This window comes from Antedon bifida, chromosome 2 (genome assembly GCF_963402885.1).
Source record: "Antedon bifida chromosome 2, ecAntBifi1.1, whole genome shotgun sequence".
NCBI classification, from domain to species: domain Eukaryota; kingdom Metazoa; phylum Echinodermata; class Crinoidea; order Comatulida; family Antedonidae; genus Antedon; species Antedon bifida.
The window spans coordinates 19305132-19330094 of NC_136227.1; the positions used below are offsets into that span (position 1 = coordinate 19305132).

The following is a 24963-nucleotide window of genomic DNA, read 5'->3' on the forward strand; positions in this document are numbered from 1 at the left end:
TGGTATTAATTATCTGTATTACATTGTATTTATAACAAGTCATTTTGATAATAAAAAAAGTCAAATAAGGCCAAAAAAAAAAAATTATTGTGTTGGCCACGCCCGACCGACCCTAAACTGGTCGGCTTTTTTTTTTTTTTTTTTGTTGAGCCAAACGGCAGTTTTGAAACCAAATGGTGAACAAATATTGTCTTATTTGCCAAATTGGCGAACATATTTCACCTCCGCCGGTCGTGTAAAAAAGAAGCGTGCAACCAACCGTGAATCAATCACGTGATAACCGGAATACGCGATTATTAATTTTTGGGGGATCCAGGTTTAAATTAAATAAACACTTAGATTACACAGTGGTTGAGACAGGTTTTTAATAGTTATCACATTTTTAAACACCCTCATAATTAATGGACTCTACCAATGTTGATCTGCAGCAAAAGAACAACAGATCGTACATCGCACGAGGTTGTTGATGCAGTGTTTTTTGGTTTTACTGTACAGTACTACGATCCGATTACGGACTTAAATGATTTAAAAGGCATGGATTCGCCAAGCAAGTAGGCCTAGGCCTATATACGTTTAATAAAAATGTACCTAATTTAGATTGTCGTAAGCTCTTTTGTTCAAACTTGTTATTTATATAGCGATATAATCCATCCGTTCCGGCATGCACGCTAGGCTTCTAGCCGGACCTCAAGCCTCGATCGATCGATGTCGCTGGTGGGGAATTTCCCCGCGATAAGAAATCGGCGAAATATGGCTCATAAAACGGCCTACATTTTAATGTTATATTTTTAATGCCAGTGTAATTACGTATGGATAAAACAATATAAAACTCAATATTTTTCATCTAGAATAATATGTTAACTTGCGTAATGTAGCATTAACACGGAAATAGTTTATTTCGATCTTGATTGTTTTTGTTGGCTTTAAAAATGGTAGCTAGGGCTAGCCTAGGCATTTTTGCCTCAAAAAGCTAGGCCTACGTTTATTTAATAAACCTTTTTAAACTTTTGTTGAAACAATTATAGCTAGCGTGAGCCTAGGGTGCTATGAAAAGTGTTTAAAAGTCTTTTTGTATCAATTGTGTAATTTGTTTATTATTTTGCCGACAACACATTTTTGGTCTGAAAAAAAAAAAAAAAAAAAAACTTTTCCTACCGACCTACCCATTTTTAGGATTTACCCAAAACGTGGCCAACACAATAATTTTTTTTTTTTGGCCTAAATATGAAGAACAAAAGAAAATTGTAATTTTTAAATGTCGTCCTAAGTGACCTTCCATACAGTGTGATAGCGCCCTCTATAAGTATTGATGCACTCAAACTTCACACCGCAAGCTGTTGTTATTCATCCATTCAGAAATCAAATTTAGGGGAGGAACGAATGTGTTGTACACAAGAGGGCATTATTACTTGTTTACTCTATACATTTATGATGTTTTCCCAACATAATACAAATGAACCTCAAGATCGATTGCTGTACAAGCTACAGCCATGACTTCCTTAGTAAGATTGCCGATCATCTTTTAGTAAGATTGTACAATAATCGATCGTGAGGTTCGTTTGTATATGTTTGATCAAGTTGTGTTATAATTATAATAACCGATTGTTGCATGTTGTTTAGCCACTTTAAATTCATATATTTTGTTCTTTGTTTATAAAATATGAAATAGTATTTTAATTCATTGCATGTATTGTCTCGTGAACTCACCATACCGATAGAGAATAAAAGATTTGAAATGGTAACCCACTTTAATTTGTTATCGTATTTGCTTCAATCATTGTTAGTTCATTCGCACCAGTATCTAGTTACTTAAGTATTGGAGTTACTAAAGAGATGATCATACACTAACACCATCAGGATGACTGCATTGTATCCATAACTAGCAATTATACCCGTCAAATTTAGTTTAAAGCCTTCTCAGCACATAACACCCGATGCCAGTATCTCACTATTCACCAACCTCCACCTTCTTCAATAACACCCCACACTCTTTTTTAAAAACAAATTCTTCCCAATTCTTAGCTTCCAAATGAGAGGGGTATACATGATAGCTACTGTATGATAGGCCTATGGTTTAAGTACGTTGTAAACTGTGTAAATGAACAGGTGTCATATTGGCGGATAATTAAAATATCTAATTTTGATACTGCGGTCCCCCAGCCTTCTTTCTTCTTTCTAGTAAAATTCCAATTATGTTATACTTCATTACACCAGTATTTCCGCCCATCCAGCTCCCTCCCAACAACACACGTGTGTTCAGGTGTGTTTAAGACGTTTCCAGTAAAATGTTCGCCATCACTCCCAACCCATAATCCGGCCCTCGTGGCAGTTTTCAAATGTAGTTTAAAACATTCCCAGTACAGTTTCGGTCATGATGATAGGCCTACATCCCAACCCCAAACTCCCAGCCCCTTCCGAGGGATAATTAAAAAAAAAAAAAATTTACAATTTCCTACCACAATTCTGGTCAATTTGATAGCCTATTACCCTTAAAGATATATTGTCCCCCTAAAAAAATATTTTTTTAAATTTTTTTGTTGAATATGTTATTTTAATGTCACATAATAGTTATTCACTGTCACAAAAAATTGGGTCTGAAAAAAATTTATTTATCTGAGAAAAATGTAATTTAAAGCAAAAAATGGTCAAATTGTCTGGAAGACAATGAGTTTTTGGGTAATTTAACTGTTTATTTTGTCTTTTTATAGGTGAAATAATTTTTTTTCCCCGTTTTTTTTCTTATGGAAGTGAACAACTTCATTAAAACTGCAAAATGGCCTATTCAAAGTCCAATTTTAAAAATCTTTATTTTTCATGATTTTGGGGGACAATACATCTTTAATAAGAGGGTGATACATAGCTAGGCATGGTTTAAGTACTTTGCAAACTATGTAAATGAATAGGTGTCATATTGGCTAATTAAATAATTACCTAAATTAAATATTAATAAAATATCTAATTTGGATACCGCTGAATTACCGCTTCCCCAGCCTATATTCTTTCTCCTCTCCCCATGCCACCACAATCAACAAACCTTTACGCCTCCCGACAGTTCATATGTAGTAACTTTTCCCCGTGCAATTCCAATTATGCTGTACTTCTATTACCTCCAAATTCCACTATCTCCACCCTTCCCCCTCCCATCTTGGTGATGTGTTTAAGACGTGTGTTAAGCCATTACTCCCAACACATAACCCCTCAGTGGCGGTTTTCAAACGTAGTTTGTACATTACATTCCCAGTACAGTTTCAGTCATGTTGAAAGGCCTACATCCCCACCTCAAACTCCCGGCCCCTTCCCAGAGATAATTAAAATACTTACTATTATTTTTTGGGAAAACATCATAAATAGATTTAGTAGAGTAAAGTAATAATGCCCTCTGGTGTACAACACATTTGATTCCTCCCCTAAATTTTATTTTATAATGGATGAATAACAACAGTTTGCGGTGTGAAGTTTGAGTGCATCAATACTTATAGAGGGCGCTATCACACTGTACTTTTATGGAACGCAACATCAATAAATGATCTTTACATAATATATAGAACCTACGGTGAGAATCTTGTTGACTACCAACGCTATGCAATGGTGAAGGTGATATTTTACTGGACTATTATTGATAGGCAAGTAACACAATATATCTATATTGCGACCGGCTGGCGACGGCAGCGATGTTGTTGACAGAAAACTTTATTCGCAGTCAGGAATCAGAGCCTGGGTAGTAGACGAACGAATGTTTGAGTCTTTAGGGAAAAATAATTGTCGCCAGTTTTGCCAATGATATCAATTTTTTTTCGTCAATTGATAACTCCAATCAACATTTGCGAAAGCACGAATGGCTAGCGTGAACGTCTAAAATTAAAAAATACATACATTCTTATATGCGAGAATCCTTGTGAGAATTGGATGGTTGCGTATGGAAACTTGCTTTGCCTTCAATGCCAAGTAAAGGCTAACATTCATACAGTAGCTGATGAAAAAAAAAATACAGTATAAAGTTTCTATTTTATTTTTTGAAATATAATAGTGAAGTTTATAAAAAATTGACAGCACTTCATGATTTTGGACTTTTATAATAGATAGCTCAATATTTTTCCTGTTTTTTATGTGTATGTAGTTTTATTTTCCCCCTGAAAAAATAATTGTTTTGTTGAATATGTCATTTAAATGTCTGTATTACACACAGTAATAAGTCAACATACTTGAGATAAAGATGAAACTTGGTAGTAATGTAAACAGCCGATTCATCACTTGGTATGCATCTTGATTTCACCATACACATTAAAGGATGCAGACTACTAATTAACTCATTAATCTAGAAATACAAAGAACATTTTCTAAAAAATACTGGTTGATCTGGGGGTCATGGTTTGAGTCTCAATTGACAATTACTTAAGTGTTCTCAATGTACTTAAGTATAAAGTACAAAATTACATCAGATTAGGGCAAACATCTGACTCAACTCTCAGACGCCAAGCTCCTCGACTGTAGTCAAATACAATTATCATTCGTTGTTGCAATACCCACTGCTTATTTGGGATCAAATCTAAACCAGCTATCAGTATATCAGTGCAAGCTCAATGGACTAAAGGTGTGAATGCTAGGCTACTGGAGGTCGTGGGTTTAGTGCCCCACCCGCGAATTAATTTTCTGTGTGTTCTCAATGTACTTTTTACTTTTTTACACCAAAATAAAAACTCCAGAGCCAATCCAGAGTTGATGCCCAGTGTGTTGGTGTGAAAGGTAAAATCACTGGAATTGAACATCCTTGTCAAGGTCAATTAATAAAATTAAAGTAAATGGGAAAACAGAGAACTGTTTAATTGATAGTGGGAGTACAGATAGCTTTATTCACCCTTCTTTTGCAGGGTTAGAAATTAACCACTAAACATCAGGAGCCAGCAGGTCTACCAAAAAAATAAATGTTTGTCGCCCTTATCAAAATCTAGTGGCCCCCAATATTTTATTTCAGAATTTGCAGCAGCAGCCGCAAATGAAACATTACAGTGTACAAACAAGCTCCAAATTTGCAACGGTAATATTTAAGGTGAAAAAACAGAAAAACATTTTTGGAAAATAATATATTTTGACAACGTTCCTAATGAATATTATTAATTAAATATTTAATGAATATTTCTAGAACTTACTTTAAATTATTTTTTTTTATGGGGGGGGGGGGGGAGCCCTTTACTCTGACCATACTATGAGGTAATGAAGTAAATTCGCAGGGGAATCCCCTTTAAGTTTATTTTGCTAAAAAGGGACATAAAAAGCATATATCACATAATTAACCATAACTTTTTTTCTAGAGACAGAAATTAAAAAAATATTAAAACATTTTCTTTTCAAATATTTTATCAAATTTGTGTTACAACTTATTTTGGCAAATTTTAGAAATATTTTTTAGGAAAATTATTAAAAATATTTAATTTATCTTTGACTACCAAATGCATAAAATTGCTAAATAATTCATAAACAAAACTCTATCTTTATTTCTTCATCAGAACCTATTTCTTTTCTTTAAAATAAGACCAAACTTGACCATTATGAATGACCGGTTTCGAAATTATGAATAAATTAGTAAACAAACTCATCCGAAGATGACCATATGGGGCTCAGGCCTATCGGTAGCCGCCCCGATAACGTCGTCGCCTCTGTTTGTTCACCGGGAATGTTAAAAAAAAACATCCCAAAAGCAACTAGGAATTCACCATTCTCACACGCACCTGCATTTATCGGGAGCTTAGTCCGCCATCTCAGATTAGTAGATTGCAGAAAATTAGACGAAAATGCGTCGGAAACTTATGAAACCAAAGGAAGTTTGGTATCAAAATGTTTGTTAAAAGCTAGGCTTCAACAAACTGACATTTGAGCAGAGTTTGAAAAAATATTTCATGCCCATAATGCATCTGACATGTCAGGGTTCATATTACATATCAAAGGTAAAAAACATACTTAGGTATACTTAGGTGATAAAGTCCTCTATATCCAGATCCAATTGGTCCAATCCTGGTATTTTGAATCCTTAACTTGTGATCGTATATTACTGGTTGATTCCGCCAGAATTTGTCCAGACTATTTTTAAAACTGTTTAGTGAGGTTGCCGTCACAACAAGTTCAGGTAGTGCATTCTAATTATCGGTTATACGGTTAGTAAAGGAAAATTCCTTTTATCCAAATGGGAAACTCTCTTAGCTAGCTTAAGAGAGTGCCCCCGTGTTCTATTAGATACATTTAGTTTTAGGAAATCAGATACTGATTTATTATAATAGCCATTTAGAATTTTGAAAGTTTCAATCATGTCATTACGACATCTTCTATAGACCAAAGTAGACAGTTTTAAAGCTCTTAATCTTTCTGCATAATTAAGCCCCTTAAGGTTAGGGATTAAACGTGTAACACTTTCTAGAAGATCTATATGTTTCTCTAAATATGGACATCAGACAGAAACACTATATTCCAAATGGGGTCTAACAATGGCTTTATACAACAAAAGTAGAATTTCTGCATTCAGATAAGTGAAAACTCGTCTAATCAGTCCCATTAGCCTATTTGCCTTGTTGACCTTCTCTGTTAGCATTTTAAATGATAATTTACTATCTATTATAATTCCTAGGTCTTTTTCATGGTCAACATGTAGGAGATTTTCAGTATTACTATCTGGGTCCAATGAATACTCATATTGAATATGTGTTGCATTCCTTCTTCTTAATTCCAAAACCTTGCATTTCTGTATATTAAACTCAGGTAACCAAGTTTCACACCATTTCCTTAAATACTCAAGATCCTTATGCAATAATAAATAATAATAATAAATTTGAGACCTCTCTATAAATTTTTGTGTCATCTGCAAAAAGGAATACCTCAGAATTTACACATTCTGGCATATCGTTGATATAAATAACAAAGAGGAGTGGCCCTACGTAGCTGCCTTGTGGGATTCCACTTAAAACATTATGCCATTCTGATGCCTTTCCATTTACTATTACTCTCTGAGTTCTATTAGACAGAAATGATACGATCCACATACCAACTTCTCCAAGAATGCCATAGCTTTCAAGTTTTCCTAGAAGCCTACGGTGTGGAACCTTGTCAAAGGCTTTGGCAAAATCCATGTAAATGACATCAATTGATCCACCATCATCTATTAATTCTGTCCATCGATCCAAGGCCTTCAACAATTGTAAAGTTGTAGATCGTCCTGATACAAATCCAAATTGCTTATTAGAAAGTAAATTGTTATCTTGTAAATGCAAAATCAAACTGTCTCTCACGATGGATTCCAAAACCTTACAGATAACACTTGTGAGGCTAACCGGACGATAGTTACCGGGTACTGACTTCTTTCCTTTTTTAAAAATTGCACAATTACCTGTTTCCACTGGTCAGGTAGATGTCTAGATTGTAAGGATGTCTTAAATATTAAGCACAAAGAAACACAGATAACTCTTGCAAGCTCAGAAAGAACCCTTGGATGGAAACCATCTGATCCTGGTGACTTAGTAAAATCTAACTTGTTCAACTTATTATATACAATCAGAAGTTACATCAACTTTACTGAGAGGCGAATCCTTCTTGGAAGCTAGCCTAGGAATACCAACATCTACCGTCTCAGTAATAAACACACTGCTAAAAAACGTTGCCAAAGTTCTAGCTTTATCTACATATGTTTTTGTATACACAGGGTTTACTAAGTCATTGTTAGTTATTAGGTCAGGAACACCTTTCTTTAGCTTTAATTTAGAGTTTGTGTACCTCCAAAACTTTTTTGGATTTGATTTAGCCTGGAGTGCAATATTTTTTTCTATCATTCTTTTATTTTTCCTAGTTAGTGATCTAACCTGGTTTCGAAGCCTAGTATATTTCAGGAACTTATTATAATCTTTTGTTTCCATGTATCTTTGCCATGCTCTATGTTCCTTCCTTATTTTATCAATAATCTGCTTACTAAGTGGTGTTCTACTTTCTTCATTGGTTGTTTTATTTATTTTACGTGTTGGTACAAATTTATCAATGGACGCTTGTAATTTTTCACTAAATAAGTTCCACAAGGTTTCAACATTTTTTCCACAGGTATAAACTCTTCCTCCCAATCTAAGGAGAGATACTCTAGCATTTTTGTATAATTTCCCTTGTTATAGCAATAAAGTTTACAATCTTGTTGGTTCAATTTAATATAGCAACAGCACGAGAAACAAATAATATCATGATCTCCTTTCCCCAAAGGTGAAAGATGCTCTATATCAGTTATCATATCCTGTTCATTTGTCAGAATGAGATCCAGTAAACTGGACTCCTGATCAATTCGTGAGCGGGTAGGTTTTGTAATACACCATGGCACGGCCCTCGAGAACATGGCCACGACTTTTCTCCGGTAGAAACATTTTTACATGGAAATATGACGATTTAGACTGATAACTGATAAATAATCTTTATTTATTATATATTTATTGTATACAAGCTTCACAATAGTGATTATTACAAATAATGATGGATTTTTAGACGATTTTACGTTGTATGTTACAGCCCAGACAAAACTTAAACGAGTGATTTTAGAATATGGCGGCACACCCCCACTGAAACTGTGTGGGTCAACCAAAACTATAGACTTATCTTAAGATGAACAATTCTCTACAATGAAAATTGAAACTGTAGAACTTTTACTCTCCCCGACAGCTTTCCATTGCCTCAGATCGACAATCGTCAACAGAATTGTGAAGTAAAAGATATTTAGTGCGTTTGATCTAGCGCTCAGCTCCAAATGACTCATGTACTGCCACGAACGAGAAGCCCCATGAGAGATTTATTCAACATCAGCGTCATCCATCCCTTCCTGGCTCTGCTCTCCAGGACCAGTTCTTATCAAGCGTCATGTTCGCACCCACAAAACAGATCCGCTAAGAGTGAACTTATACGTAAAGTAAATCTTCAATAAGCTCATGTTCGTTTTCATGGTGGTAGAGAATTGATGGTATTACTTCGACACCTGGCTCCTGTGGTTGTAGATGATGAGTCTAGTAGGGAGGCTCAGAGCAGTGTTAAATCCAAAAACAATTATAACGTCGTAGATAGGTCTAGCTAGAAAAAGGATCCAAATAATGAATACTCCAACTGACCCTAACCGGTCCCACTACTCTAAACTGAACAAGGGTCAAATATCATGTAAAACAAAAGCGGAAGATGCTTGAAAGGGAGGGTAACGTAATGGAATTCTCGATGGAGGAAGTTGAAAAAAAAAACAAATATGTCATACCCATTATTGTAAATGTTCATCTGGTTTGTAATTAACAATGTGTAATAAATTCTAAACCAATGGTACAAATTACGAGATTAAATGGTAAATACTTTCTTTTCTCGACGGTTTCATTGTTCCTTTCACGAACAACTTCTTCAAAAGAATGACTATCTGTAATTAGTCAGACTGACCTCTAGAGGGCCAATTCTGTCTAATTACAGGGTCATACATGTGACTCAGTTGGTGTGCGCCTTCGTCTCAGTTGATGGTGTCTTCTTCGTATCCAAATTTCCTCTTTTATGCGTCTTTAGGTGTCTTCACATAAATTATTGACAGAGAATTTATGATTCAAGTAAAGAAGGCATTTACGGAATTACGGAATATCGACTTATTTTTCACATTTTTAACCGTTTATCGCAATAGGATCATATAATATTTATTTTTACACTAAATGTATTTTGTGACCTTAAATTAGATCTAAAAAACTTTGACATGGTTCCCCCTATAAGTATACTAAGCCAATGTAAATATTATAAGGAGCTCGCTCAAATTTGCTGGTGCTCATGTATAGAACGATCTATCGCAAGAAATTAGAGAATCTTAAAATTATTTTAATTTCAAATCAAACTAGAACGGCAATCCGAGAGTGAATAATCCTAAATCCTACTGTAGATTTCTCTGGAAAAAATATATATATATATTTCTTGCTCTTATTATCGTCCTGACAAGTCGGAAGAAACAGCATTAACCACTTTCAAGAATCGGTCCAACGCGCTCTCACATTTGAGAATGCTTTCATCATTATTGGCGGTGATTTTTATAATCATCCTTGCATTGACTGGAAAACAATCTCAGTTAAGCATGGAGCCCAATACGTAAGATTGCATCAAGACTTCCTCGACTTTATAGATGAAGCTGGCCTCACTCAAGTTGTTAACATTCCCACTAGATAATCGAACACTTATATCTGACTAACCTTCCCAACAAAATACCAAGAGTTGAAGTGTTACCAGGAATTCTGACCATGACATTGTATACCTAGAGGCCAATATCTATGCCATAAGGACCAAACATTCACAGCGACTATAGGTCTTGAACACCAAGGGTAAGGCTGAGGGACACTTTTCTCACCTCAATGAAACAACTGTCTGACCATTTGGTATCCAAGTATGACGAACAGGAAAAGCAATCCAGAAAATATCTGGAAAGAGTTTACATCTGGCTGTAAAGAGGCTGTGAATAATTGTATCCACAGAAACTATCTAGAGCCAACCACCTTGCTCGTTGGATATCAAGGTGATACACAAGTGATTGAATTACAGAAGAAAAACTAAAATATCAATCCGCACGCAATGCATGTTGGGATTTATAGTGGGCCGCTTAAATTATTAGAATCAACTTATTTTTCGCAACGCAACTATGTCGGTCAGTTGGTCGGTCGGTCGGTCAGACAGTAAACAATAACTTTAGCACGTGACTGCAGCCATGTATATAGCCTTGTTAACTATTTAAAGAGGAAAAAAGCAATAGGACAATAGAGTATTTATTTTTACATTAAATGTAGTTTGTGACCTTTTAGATCTAAAAAATGTTTGCTAATTTTTTAGTTTTTGCAAAATGAACTCCTGGATATTAAAACCTAGATGAACATAAATGAATGAATTATATAATTGCTTACCTTTGTTTTGAATTCTTCAATAAGTAAAAACAGTTCTGGTGAATCCTTTTCCAGATGTTTAAGTTTTTCTTTCTTCGAAATTTTTGACAAATCTTTTACAATTTGACTTTCAACATCATCAGTTTTATCTACCTGTACGAGAAAAGATATCAAAAACAGTAAGTAAGTATACTAATTTTCTTAGAGTATTGTTTTATATAGAAACAATTACATCCCGTTCCTCATCAAACATAATATTTTTTGACACCATAGGCTAAATGCTAAAATGAAAGAGTTTCACGAAAAATAACCTGACATTTGGTGAAAAATTAGCCATAAATAGGTAAAACCTTCTAACATTTGTTTTGAATTTTGAGCAATCCCGTCGGGATGCAAATTCTGAATGAACAGGAATCGGGATCACATTGATTTAGCATAGGCGGTATATTTTTGTGCCTCCCATTGCCCAAACTGGCATTATTAAGCGATATTACGACGGGACTGTTTGGATGATCCCACAGATAGTGGGATTAATTGTTTAATACTTCTCTGCCACAATCTTAATATTTAGCGTATTGGTGGATTTTTAACATCTTAATTTCGAATTCGTCAGAGTAATAATTTACTGGGATAATTCGTAACAGATGGTAAATTATTATTTTATTAATATTGATAAATGTGTTTGCGTTGACTTGTTTAGTTGTCTTTGTACTCATGATCAAATTAGCCGCTGCATTTAAAAGCGGGTTACTTATGTGCCACACCCTTTGCTGCGTCGCCACGGCTACTTTGATCATTAGTTAATGACATTGTTATATCAGTTGATTTCCTATCACAATCAATCACCATCTGATCAATAATCACCTCCTATAACATTAAGGATCGAAACAGCCATTGCATCATCGATAATAACCTAATTATTTAAAATATAATTCACATTTATGAGATATTTTCTGAATTGCTTCCAGAAAAGATAAATTAAAACACATAATGATGATGGCTGTCCTGGGATAAACCCAGTTACTTGTTTTTTTTTACTAATTTAATTTGTTAATAAAAAAGAAATACTGTGGTAGTCTATATTTTTTTTAAACCTGCAATTGCTGGAGAGCTATGTGTACAAAAACGAACATAAAGCAGCTGAGAGTCAACGAGAAAGGAATTCAGTCTGCTCGTTCAGTTCATTGACACAGTCACATGGTCTTTTCGGCATCTCACTTTGTGTATCCAAGGCAGCGGTACCTTTACCAAGCTCAGCTCTATATTTAAAAACCGACTGGACTCATTAGGCGTGGGAAATTTTTTAGCAGCGACAGTAGTTGTCATGACGACAGCTTTAAGCTTTCATTTGTTTTATGGAATGGGATTTTTTAAGTAAAACTCTTAAATACAATGTTTTTATTATTTTTGAAGTGAAGGCAGCGTTACAATTTGGCATGGCCTGTAATTATTATGAGCATGTAATTATCATAGAGTTAGTAATAAATCATTTATTGTAGGCATGCGCAGTGACAATATATAGTGCGCAGCACGATAATTAGGGAACTCAAGTGAGCGTGGATAATTACACATCTCTTTCCCACCTTGCTTTAAATTTTAAACCAGCACAGACAGTAATTAATTCTCTAGGCTGGCTAGCACCGGTGTATTTGATAAGTTCATATTTATTTGTTGATTTGTTTCATTAATATTTGTTTATTTAGTTGAAATATATGTTAATAAAAAAGAAATACTGTGGTAGTCTATATTTTTTTTAAACCTGCAATTGCTGGAGAGCTATGTGTACAAAAACGAACATAAAGCAGCTGAGAGTCAACGAGAAAGGAATTCAGTCTGCTCGTTCAGTTCATTGACACAGTCACATGGTCTTTTCGGCATCTCACTTTGTGTATCCAAGGCAGCGGTACCTTTACCAAGCTCAGCTCTATATTTAAAAACCGACTGGACTCATTAGGCGTGGGAAATTTTTTAGCAGCGACAGTAGTTGTCATGACGACAGCTTTAAGCTTTCATTTGTTTTATGGAATGGGATTTTTTAAGTAAAACTCTTAAATACAATGTTTTTATTATTTTTGAAGTGAAGGCAGCGTTACAATTTGGCATGGCCTGTAATTATTATGAGCATGTAATTATCATAGAGTTAGTAATAAATCATTTATTGTAGGCATGCGCAGTGACAATATATAGTGCGCAGCACGATAATTAGGGAACTCAAGTGAGCGTGGATAATTACACATCTCTTTCCCACCTTGCTTTAAATTTTAAACCAGCACAGACAGTAATTAATTCTCTAGGCTGGCTAGCACCGGTGTATTTGATAAGTTCATATTTATTTGTTGATTTGTTTCATTAATATTTGTTTATTTAGTTGAAATATAGCTCTAGGCTATAGGCACCTATCTGTGTAGCATTTCAAGGTCAAGGCTATCACAAAAAAAATAATAATATTAATAATGGTAGCCTGCCTCCTCCCTCCGGTCCCACCTAGCTAGAGGCTTACCCCATGCGTACCCTACATACGTTGGGCGCCTATTCGCTACTTTAACTGTAGGCAGGCCTATCTAAAACTATTTTGGGCATAAGGCAAAAAAAAATAATATTGTGTTGGCCACGCCCGACCGACCCTAAGCTAACGAAAATGAAGGTCGGCTTTTTTTTTTTTGGTGAGCCAAACAGCAATTGTGAAACCAAATGGTGAAAAAATATTGTCTTATTCGCCAAATTGGCGAATATATTTCACCTCCGACGGACGTGTAAAAAAGAAGCGTGCAACCAACCGTGAATCAATTTCATGATAAAAAAAATATATTGTGTTGGCCATGCCCGACCGACTCTAAATTGATGAAAATGAAGGTCGGCTTTTTTTTTTATAGAGCCAAACAGCAATTGTGAAACCAAATGGTGAAAAAAATGTTGTCTTACTCGCCAAATTGGCTAATATATTTAATATAAACAAGAAGTGTGCAACCAACCGTGAATCAATCACATGATAACCGGAATATGCGATTATCAATTTTGGGAGGATCCAGGTTTTAAATAAATAAATGCTTTAATTACACAGTGGTTGAGACACGTTTGTAATAGTTATGCACGCCTAAGGCCTCTAGCCTAGTGAGGGAGTGGCCGAGCGGTTAAGACAGTGGAACCGTAATTACGTAGCCATAACATCGGCAGGTGTTCGAGGCTCACTCACTCCATGGTTCTGGTGGTAGAACGAGTCTTCTCGGATAAGGACTATAAACCGTAGGTCCAGTGTACACATCTAGCTCGTGTGCACTTTAAAGAACCTAGTACATCTTTCGAGATGAGTAGGGGGTTACTCCGGTGTACTAGTACATCACAGCCACTGATCACAACTGGGCCCTCTGGGAGACCAGTCTTTGACTGAAGAGGTCGCCCAGTATAAATATATATTTCAATAGGCCTACTCCTCGATTGATTGATGTCGCTGGTGGGGAATTTCCCGTGATAAGAAATCGGCGAAATATAGCTCATAAATGGCCTACATTTTAATGTTATATCTTTAATGCCAGTGTAATTACGTATGGATAAAACAATATAAAACTCAATATTTTTCATCTGAAATAATTTTCGCGTAATGTAGCATACTGTACACGGAAATAGTTTATTTCGATCTTGATTGTTTTTGGTTTGGGGTTTAAAAATGGTAGCTAGTAGGCCTAGCAGCCCTAGGCTTATATGCCGCAAAAAGCTATATAGGCATGTTTATTTAATAAACCTTTTTTAAACTTTTGTTGAAACAATATTTATAGCTAGCGTGAGCCTAGGGCGCTATGAAACTTTTCCTACCGACCTACCCATTTTTGGGATTTACCCAAAACGTGGCCAACACAATAAATTTTTTTGGGCCTAATTGTAATTTTATCATACTTTATGAATATTTTGTATTTTTTTATTTTGATGGCTGATGGATCATGATAAAATCATACTACAGTACACAAGTGTGTGTAGAGTGTTTCAGGACAGCTGGACATTGTACTGTAGAGGACATTGTAGAAAGATCCAAATGAACAATGGGAGTGCAATTAGGTGTCTCATATGATATAGTGTCTCATGATAATGATGTGTCATTTTTTTATATCATTATACTGGCACCTGGAGAGGATCGGTTTAATAGAACATGTGTCAATTTTATTCTAAGAGACAGAAACATTTCGTTAAAAATGAGGAAAACGAATCATGTAACATACCTTTTTTAAGTTGTGAAATGAATTTTATATTATTATTAAAATTACCGCCATCCACAAATAAACTCCTCCTTCGAATAAATGCCTTCCTTGAATAAACACACTCCCAAACTACCCTTAAAAACCCTCATGAACAATAAATACGGTAATCTAAATTTCAAAGGTACTGAATTTGAATACAATACGCTACACATTTAGTGACAAATGTGGTTATCTGCAGCAATGTTTTAAAACCTTACTATTTGATCCTAAAAATCTTCAACAACATTTTCTAGCATTATTATAAGCAAAAGTTCAATTATAAACAGTAAAGAATTTGTTTAATTCCTATAAAGAAACCATTTAAAGAATCAGTTATTGCACAACATTAATGTCTATAGGATAATATACCTGCCAACTTTTTCAGTGGCCAATGTGCGAGATATTAGATAAAATTGTATATAGCGCTCTCTATGTTATACTAATATAACTAACTAAATAATCGCAAAATATGCCTTCTATGTTTAATTTTTTGCCGTTGAGTTTGGCTTTCCTGTACTACCTCAACCATAAAATACAAATAAACATAGGCTTGGTTAATTACAGTACAGAAAGAAAGTACTGCAACTTTACCTACGAAGTAGCTTCGTAGATAGAACGTAGGCTACGTTGTTGGCTTTGTAGGTTCCATTGTTTGGCTTCGTAACCTCAATAAACAACTTTCAATGAGCTACGTTCTGAACTTCGTAGGGAGTTCGTAACCTATATAAACAACCCTGCGATGTTCTTAGTGAAGTAATTAAGAAGGTGTGAAATTAATGTGTTAAATTTAACTGGCGGAGGACCAAGTTGTAAATTACTAAAAAATAAATAATATTTTTTAATCGTAATCTTTTCCTTCGTGCGTGTTTACCTACTCAACGGCGAATATAAATTTCCCACGATGTAAACGTAGAGACACGATCCAACACAGGTGAACCGCAACGAACAGGCCAACTAATAATAATATAGCGAACGTCCAGTCCATCCAGAAACGATGCCGAGAAAAAAAAGATCGTAAACAATTCATTCTAAATATAGTATCAGAACGTTCAATCGGTCGCTCAAAAAGACTGCCGACAGAAGACCGTAATTAATACAGACCTAGTTTTTTTTGGTCACATGGCATGAAACGCGATACTCTCTGATTTACCGCAATCTTTCACGTGTTTTTTTTAACTTAGTACAAGAGGGTGGCTGCCGGTCTGACGACGATTAATAAGATCGTGTACCTGGATTTTGTGTCACATGACATGAAACATAATACTCTCTCTCTGAAACTGCTCACATGTTTTTTCCACTCCAAATTCTGTTCGGGCTTTTTTCTTTACACATGTCGTAATCATTTTAAAAGGCCTAAGCCAGGCCTATGTTAAATCTTAATATGGAATATATATTTATTTTGCATATATTTTGTTGGGTTAGGTGTCGTTGTTTTTATAATTCGTAGGTATTCCAAGGTAGGATTAAATAATTTTTAGTGTAGGCCGCCGAAACAGGCTAGCCTCGACTCTCTCTACGTGAGCTGAGGTCCACCGGCCCGATGTCGTTTCGTCGGCGGATTTCCGTTCAAATTAGGATAACCGATACGTAGGGCGGCTACAAAAATTGACGTCTACTATCTTTAGATAGGATTTTAATTAGCAAACAATACATTGTTTGTCTGCATTGTCAATGCTTCTAAGGGCGATAACAATGGTGTTTACTAGCCCTACGAACCACCCTACGTAGGCGCGCCTAGATAATTATAACAATACATCGTAGGCTACGAACAATACATCGTAGGAGAGAACAATACATCGTAGGAGAGAACAATACATCGTAGGCTACGAACAATACATCGTAGGCTACAAACAATACATCGTAGGTTACAAACAATACATCGTAGGCTACGAACAATACATCGTAGGAGAGAACAATGACCTACGATCTACCTACGCGTAGGCTACGAAAGGCTACGCGTAGATACGAAGCAGTAATTTCTTTCTGTACTGTATGCTCAAATTACTTAAATAAAGTGTAGTCCTAGGCTATTTTCCCTTCAAAATAGGCAAGTTAATTGAAAAATAATGTTTTTCAGAATATTTTGTATTGTAATGCGTGAGAGTTGGCAGGTGTAGGATAAGTTGTGTAGAGATATGTTTTTTGTTAATTTAAAAAAAAAGTATTGGGGTATTGGGGTGTTTTGTGAGGGATAGTACCTCTGACTTATTCACAGTCACATGCAGATTGGCGGCATGGATAAGAGCATTGGTTCTCCACAAACTCCCAAGTATCACATATGGCTCCTAGAAGCGGTAGTGCTCACTGCGGCCATACCCCGGAAACCGATTTGACTGTCGGGCGAAATATGTGGTGCGAACATTTACCTACTTATGGGTAAATGTATGGGTACGTCAGCCCTATTACTTGTGCATAAAATCCCTGAGCTGTAGACGAAACACTGTGTTTTTCCAATGGAGGACAATGGCTCATCACCTGAGGCAGAGGATCTTTCCAAGGAGGAGCAATGGTTTTTTAAATGAGCGAAGGCACAGTTATGACGCTATAGTAACTAGTGGCAAGCCATATGCAGAAGACATAGGGACCTCATGGCATTATTTTTCCCATAGTCAGTCATGAATTACATATATAGAAGAAAACGTGTTGATGGAGGAGTTGAACCCCCTGCAACAAATCCAGATATGAGATACAGGGAAGAAGCTGATATTTCAGTGATACATCAGCTGATGACGAGTATGGCTCAAATCCACATGGAAGGCTTTGCTCTGATGGCGCTGTTTTGAAAACCAGAAGTAGATGCTTGCGTTTTGCAACCTGGAATGTAAGAACACTGTACCAGTTGGGAAAGTTAGATAACGCATTTCAAGAAATGAGAAGAATGAAGTTAGATATAATGGGTATCTCGGAATGTAGATGGACAGAAAGTGGGAAGGTTATTCAGGATGAACATACTTTCTTATATTCGGGAGAAGTAAATCATGGAGTCGGTATCATCATGAAGAATAATATTGCAAAATATATTGGCCTGTTTCCGATAGAATTCTCATAATAAAGTGATTAGCAAAGCCTTTCAACATTTTCATAGTTCAGGTCTATGCACCGACTCAAGACCATACTGAAGAGGAAGTAAAGTGAGTTTTACTTACAAATTGAAAGTGGTTTGAAGTATGCAAAATCTGACGATGTCATATGTATCTTAGGCGATTTCAATGCTAGAGTTGGACGAGGAAATGTTGGAAAGATAGTAGGAAGGTATGGTCTGGGAAAGAGAGACAACAGAGGAGAGACTTTGATACAGTTCTGTTCAAAAAATGACCTTGTAATAACAAATACATTGTTTAACCACCATCCAAGACGTTTGTACACTTGGTCCAGCCCAGGTGATACAAGTAGAAGTCAAGTTGAATACATCTTGCTGAAGAATAGGTTTAAAAATGCAGTCAGGAATGTCAAAACCTATCCTGGGGCAGATATTTATTCAGATCATAACCCTGTGGTTATGAGTCTTGAGATAAAGTTGAAAATACCATATAAACATAAACAGAGAAGGAATGCGGCACTTGAACTGAATATGCTTAAGCAAGAAGAGGTCCAATGTAGATACAATGTCGAAGTCAGCAATGGGTTTGATGTACTTGAAGTGGAACATCCTAATCAAGATACTGAAGAATATATAGAGAGTAGGTGGAATGGTTTTAAAGAATGTATCATCACATCTTTAAAGACAGTTCTTCCAAGGAAACCGAAGAAAGAATCAGCAGTATGGATGACAGAAGACATATTGCAAATGATGAAAGAAAGAAAGAAATGTTGCAAGGATGTACAAAGAGTTACACAGAAGGATACAGTCGGCATGTCGACAAGCAAAGAATGAGTGGTTGAAGGACCAATGTGAAGAAATTGAGAAATTAGAGAAGCATTTTGAGATTAAAGAAATGCACAAAAAAGTGAAAGAGTTAACAGGTAAAAGAAAAAGTAAGGATGGAGGCTGCATTAGAGACAAGAATGGAAAGGTTTTATTTGACAAGGAAGATATTGTGGAAAGATGGGCAGAGTACGTAGAAGCACTTTACGATGACGAAAGAGGAGAAATACCAGAATTTACATTAGAAGAAGGAGAACAGATTTTGTTGGACGAAGTAGTGAAAGCAATTCAAGAAATGAAGTGTGGTAAGGCGGCTGGTCCAGATGAAATCCCTATGGAAAGTATCAAATTACTGGATGATATAAACATACAACATCTGACCGACTTATGCAACTTAATTTACCACGGTAACTATATACCAGTTGATATGAGGTGGTCAATTTTCATCCCTCTAGCCAAAAAGGTAAAAGCGGAGAACTGCTCTGATTTTAGAACCATCAGTCTAATGAGTCAAGTGACGAAACTTATGCTGAGATAATACAGCTCAGAATCTCAGTTACAGTGGCAAGGAGATCAGCAAATACCAAAGTGGATTTAGAGCAGGGACTGGAACCAGAGAAGGTATTTTCAACCTTCGAATTATTTGTGAAAGAGCACTTCAAGTCAATCGAGAAATTTTTATGTGCTTTATTGATTACAGCAAAGCTTTTGACTGTGTCAATCACGAGAAGTTAATATCATTACTACATGATATCGGAGTGTGTAGCAGAGACTTGAAGTTCATTGCAGTTATATTATATTGGAACCAAATAGGCAATGTTAGAACAGAACATGGGTTATCCAGCGACTTCAACATCAAATGAGGGGTAAGACAAGGTTGTGTTTTATCACCCAATCTTTCAACTTGTACATGGAGCACATTTTCAAAACTGCAGAAGATATAGGTGTTGTGATTGGAGGAATTACATCAACAATCTGAGGTACGCTGACGATACAGTATTGTTATCCAGCAGCGAAAGCAACCTCCAAAGCTTAAAGACACCTTCCCTACAATTTGTGACGTTTTTTAAAAATAATATATAAATATTACTTTAAAAACATTAAACCAGGTCATTCCTTGTCTTAAATGTACGTTTTATGGTAAATTATGATAAAAAGTGAGAAACAATGCAGTACCTAAGTAGCTCGCGGCGACAGACCTCTCGTGGACGGTCTTTAGGCCTAGCCTAGCTGGGCTTAGTTTTGTAGGCCTAGCTGGTAAACATCGGTAACGTACAAACATCGTACGCTAGCTATATACCTAGCCTGACGTTGTATAGTTGCTGCATTAATTGTCTTTCTATTTTTGCCAGACTCCGTTGATACAAATTGGGGAAAACCCAGTATTTTCGTTGAAAAGTTAGGAGTCTTCCATTTGTTTTGGCCTCACGATCGATCGAAAAGTGGGTGAATTACAGAAGAAAAACAAAAATATCAATCCGCGAGTAATGCATTTTGGGATTTATAGCGGGCTGCTATAATTATTAGAATCGACTTATGGTAGTCTGGTTTATTTAAATACAGTACTATATCGTTATTTTAATAAACTGTATCCATGAATTGTTTTATCTGTAGTAAATTGGCTAATAATGATGTATTAAGCTGTATCAATTGTAGTCATGTTTAACACATACGATGTTGTAATAATGATGATAACTGGATTTGCTCTGATTGTTTAGGTAATTTACTTCCTTTTAACATGATAATAGATGATGATGAATTTAGACATGAACTTAAATATTTTTTTCAAGACCATAAGATTAATTATGATAGACTTCAATCATTATTCTTGGATCCCTTTGATATTTCTTTTAATAATTATGTTGATGATAATACACTGCAACCTGAACATAATGACGAATGTAACTATGATTTGATCGACACTTTTAATTCTAAAATTACCAATATAACCCCTTCATTTAGCATTTTTAGCATGAATTCACGTAGTCTTGCCAATCACTTTAATGACATTACTAATCTATTAAGTGTTTTAAATCATAATTTTTCTGCCATTTGTTTTACTGAAACTTTTTTTAACAATAACAAAACTGATTTTATGTTTTATGATATTGCAGGATATACTCTTTTGCATTCCTCAAGAACCAACAGAGCGGGAGGTGGTGTTGCCATATATTTGAACCAGAGTTTACAGTATACCCTACGTAATGACCTTTCTAGTATTATTTCTCCTAATTCTGAATCTCTCTTCATTGAAATTAATTCTGAACCTAAGAATATTATTTTTTTATATTTTTTTTATATTAAATCCAAAAAGCAATTAGACAAAGATAAATACATTAAATATAGAAACAAATTAACTAATTTATTAAAAGTTTCTCGTAAACAACATTTCAATGATAAATTTAACTTGTATAGAGATAATATATATAAGACCTGGCAAACTATTAATACTGTTTTAGGTCATAACAAACGAAAATGTCCCCCATCATTTTTTCTTCACAAAGGAACCAAAATTACTAGCCCACTTGACATTGCTAACAACTTTAATGATTATTTTGTCTTAAATGTACGTTTTATGGTAAATTATGATAAAAAGTGAGAAACAATGCAGTACCTAAGTAGCTCGCGGCGACAGACCTCTCGTGGACGGTCTTTAGGCCTAGCCTAGCTGGGCTTAGTTTTGTAGGCCTAGCTGGTAAACATCGGTAACGTACAAACATCGTACGCTAGCTATATACCTAGCCTGACGTTGTATAGTTGCTGCATTAATTGTCTTTCTATTTTTGCCAGACTCCGTTGATACAAATTGGGGAAAACCCAGTATTTTCGTTGAAAAGTTAGGAGTCTTCCATTTGTTTTGGCCTCACGATCGATCGAAAAGTGGGTGAATTACAGAAGAAAAACAAAAATATCAATCCGCGAGTAATGCATTTTGGGATTTATAGCGGGCTGCTATAATTATTAGAATCGACTTATGGTAGTCTGGTTTATTTAAATACAGTACTATATCGTTATTTTAATAAACTGTATCCATGAATTGTTTTATCTGTAGTAAATTGGCTAATAATGATGTATTAAGCTGTATCAATTGTAGTCATGTTTAACACATACGATGTTGTAATAATGATGATAACTGGATTTGCTCTGATTGTTTAGGTAATTTACTTCCTTTTAACATGATAATAGATGATGATGAATTTAGACATGAACTTAAATATTTTTTTCAAGACCATAAGATTAATTATGATAGACTTCAATCATTATTCTTGGATCCCTTTGATATTTCTTTTAATAATTATGTTGATGATAATACACTGCAACCTGAACATAATGACGAATGTAACTATGATTTGATCGACACTTTTAATTCTAAAATTACCAATATAACCCCTTCATTTAGCATTTTTAGCATGAATTCACGTAGTCTTGCCAAATCACTTTAATGACATTACTAATCTATTAAGTGTTTTAAATCATAATTTTTCTGCCATTTGTTTTACTGAAACTTTTTTTAACAATAACAAAACTGATTTTATGTTTTATGATATTGCAGGATATACTCTTTTGCATTCCTCAAGAACCAACAGAGCGGGAGGTGGTGTTGCCATATATTTGAACCAGAGTTTACAGTATACCCTACGTAATGACCTTTCTAGTATTATTTCTCCTAATTCTGAATCTCTCTTCATTGAAATTAATTCTGAACCTAAGAATATTATTTTTTTATATTTTTTTTATATTAAATCCAAAAAGCAATTAGACAAAGATAAATACATTAAATATAGAAACAAATTAACTAATTTATTAAAAGTTTCTCGTAAACAACATTTCAATGATAAATTTAACTTGTATAGAGATAATATATATAAGACCTGGCAAACTATTAATACTGTTTTAGGTCATAACAAACGAAAATGTCCCCCATCATTTTTTCTTCACAAAGGAACCAAAATTACTAGCCCACTTGACATTGCTAACAACTTTAATGATTATTTTGTGAACATCGGACCTAATCTAGCAAAGACTATTAATGAACCCTTAAACCAATTTTCATCTTATCTTAATGCACCTCTAATTCTTTTTTTCTCTCTCCGACCTCAGAAAATGAAATTATTAACATTATTAAAGGTCTAAAAAACAACAAGAGTCCAGGCTGTGATGACATCTCAAATAATGTTGTCAAATCTATTTGTAATCTAATTTCGAAACCACTATCCCACATTTTCAACCTATGCTTTTCACATGGGATATTTCCTGATCTTCTTAAAATTGCTAAGGTAGTTCCTATTTTTAAAAAGGGTGACCCTCATTTGTTTACTAATTATAGGCCTATTTCTTTATTAACCTGTTTTTCCAAGATTCTTGAGCGTCTCATCTATAACAAGTTATTTAATTATCTATCTAAACACAATATTCTTTATAATCGTCAGTATGGTTTCAGAAAATCTTATTCTACTGATTTTGCACTTATCGATATATATGATCAAATCACCAAAGCTAGTATAAGCACTAATCACTTTACGGCTGGCATCTTTCTTGATTTGAGCAAGGCCTTTGATACTATTGACCATGATATTCTCTTAAGCAAACTTGAACGATACGGTATCAGAGGTCTTGCTCTAAATTTATTTAGTAGCTACCTTGCCAATAGACATCAATTTATTTCATTTAACTCTTATAATTCACATTTCTCCCAAATTAAATGCGGCGCCCCCCAGGGGTCTATACTCGGCCCTCTATTATTTTTAATTTACGTTAATGATCTTCCCAACTCTTCTTTTTTGTTAAATTTTGTTCTTTTTGCAGATGATACCAACATTTTTTATTCAAATAAAAACATAAATAATCTATTTCAAATTATTAACACTGAATTAATCAAGGTCTCTAATTGGTTCAAATCAAATAAACTGTCTCTTAATACTTCTAAAACTAACTTTATTCTTTTCAATTATAAAATTAAAAATACTGATTCTTTTGTTATTGAAATTGATAACAACATTATTAATCAAGTAAATAATACTAAATTTCTAGGAGTTACGATAGACTCTAAATTGACATGGCAACCTCACCTTAACAAAATGTCTAATATTATTTCTAGAAACATTGGCGTTATGAACAAATTAAAATTTTATTTTCCCCAACATATTCTTTTATCGTTATATAATACTTTAGTCTTACCTTATATAAATTATTGCAATATCGCATGGGCTACTACAATTGACAAATTTGTATACTTGTGTCCCTGGACAGGTCCTGAAACAACACATATTGATAATATATTTAAACTTCAAAAACGTGCTCTCAGGATCTGTGCAGGATCAACCCGTATAGCCCACACCAAACCATTATTTTATAAATTTAATGTTCTTAACGTCTTTGACATAAATAAATTACAAACTTTTACTTTTATGTACCGTTTTAAGAATAACATATTACCTGCACATATTTCCTCACTATTTCCTAAGCAACCATCTGAGATTCATGATCACAGAACTAGATTTGCAAAAAGTAATGTTTCATCTGAAAAATATATATCTTTTCTTAGGAAAAAATCTATTTTTTTTAATGGCCCTAATTTATGGAATTCCTTAGATACATCACTTAAATCTCTACCAAATGTTAAAATTTTTAAATCAAATCTTAAAAACTCTCTGGTTTCAATGTATGGCAGGTAAGTCTCCCGTTCTTCTTCTTCTTCTTTTCTTCTAATTTAATCATGTATAGCCAATTACCTGGATGATAATTTATTATCTACCTTCAACTTATTTATATCTATATTGCTTAAACCAGACTACATTTGCTTTGCATTTCTCTATTTTTCTTATTTGGTGCTTATTATTATTATCATTTGTATCACATATTGTTCTTTGTGACTCTGATTTTTTAAATGGTGACCATGCCTTAAAGTTTGTTTTCAAACTTATTTTGGTCTCCATCCACACACACTATACTTGACTTGGTTTATTATAAGAAATTT

General features: G+C 34.7%; 1 protein-coding gene across 2 annotated transcripts in view; it reads right to left on the minus strand.

Annotated features, from left to right (window-relative positions):
* The window catches only part of LOC144835124 (something about silencing protein 10-like), a 70589-nt gene that overhangs the window by 14309 nt on the left and 31317 nt on the right, over positions 1 to 24963 (minus strand). Inside the window, exons 5-7 of one of the 2 annotated variants that reach the window (XM_078690169.1) lie at positions 10914 to 11045; positions 4203 to 4315; positions 3874 to 3970 (exon numbers count right to left, since the gene is read on the minus strand). In XM_078690169.1, the coding sequence (XP_078546295.1) occupies positions 3874 to 3970; positions 4203 to 4315; positions 10914 to 11045 (342 nt within the window). The remainder of the gene's footprint in view (positions 1 to 3873; positions 3971 to 4202; positions 4316 to 10913; positions 11046 to 24963) is intronic. The other variant, XM_078690170.1, reaches the window with a different exon arrangement.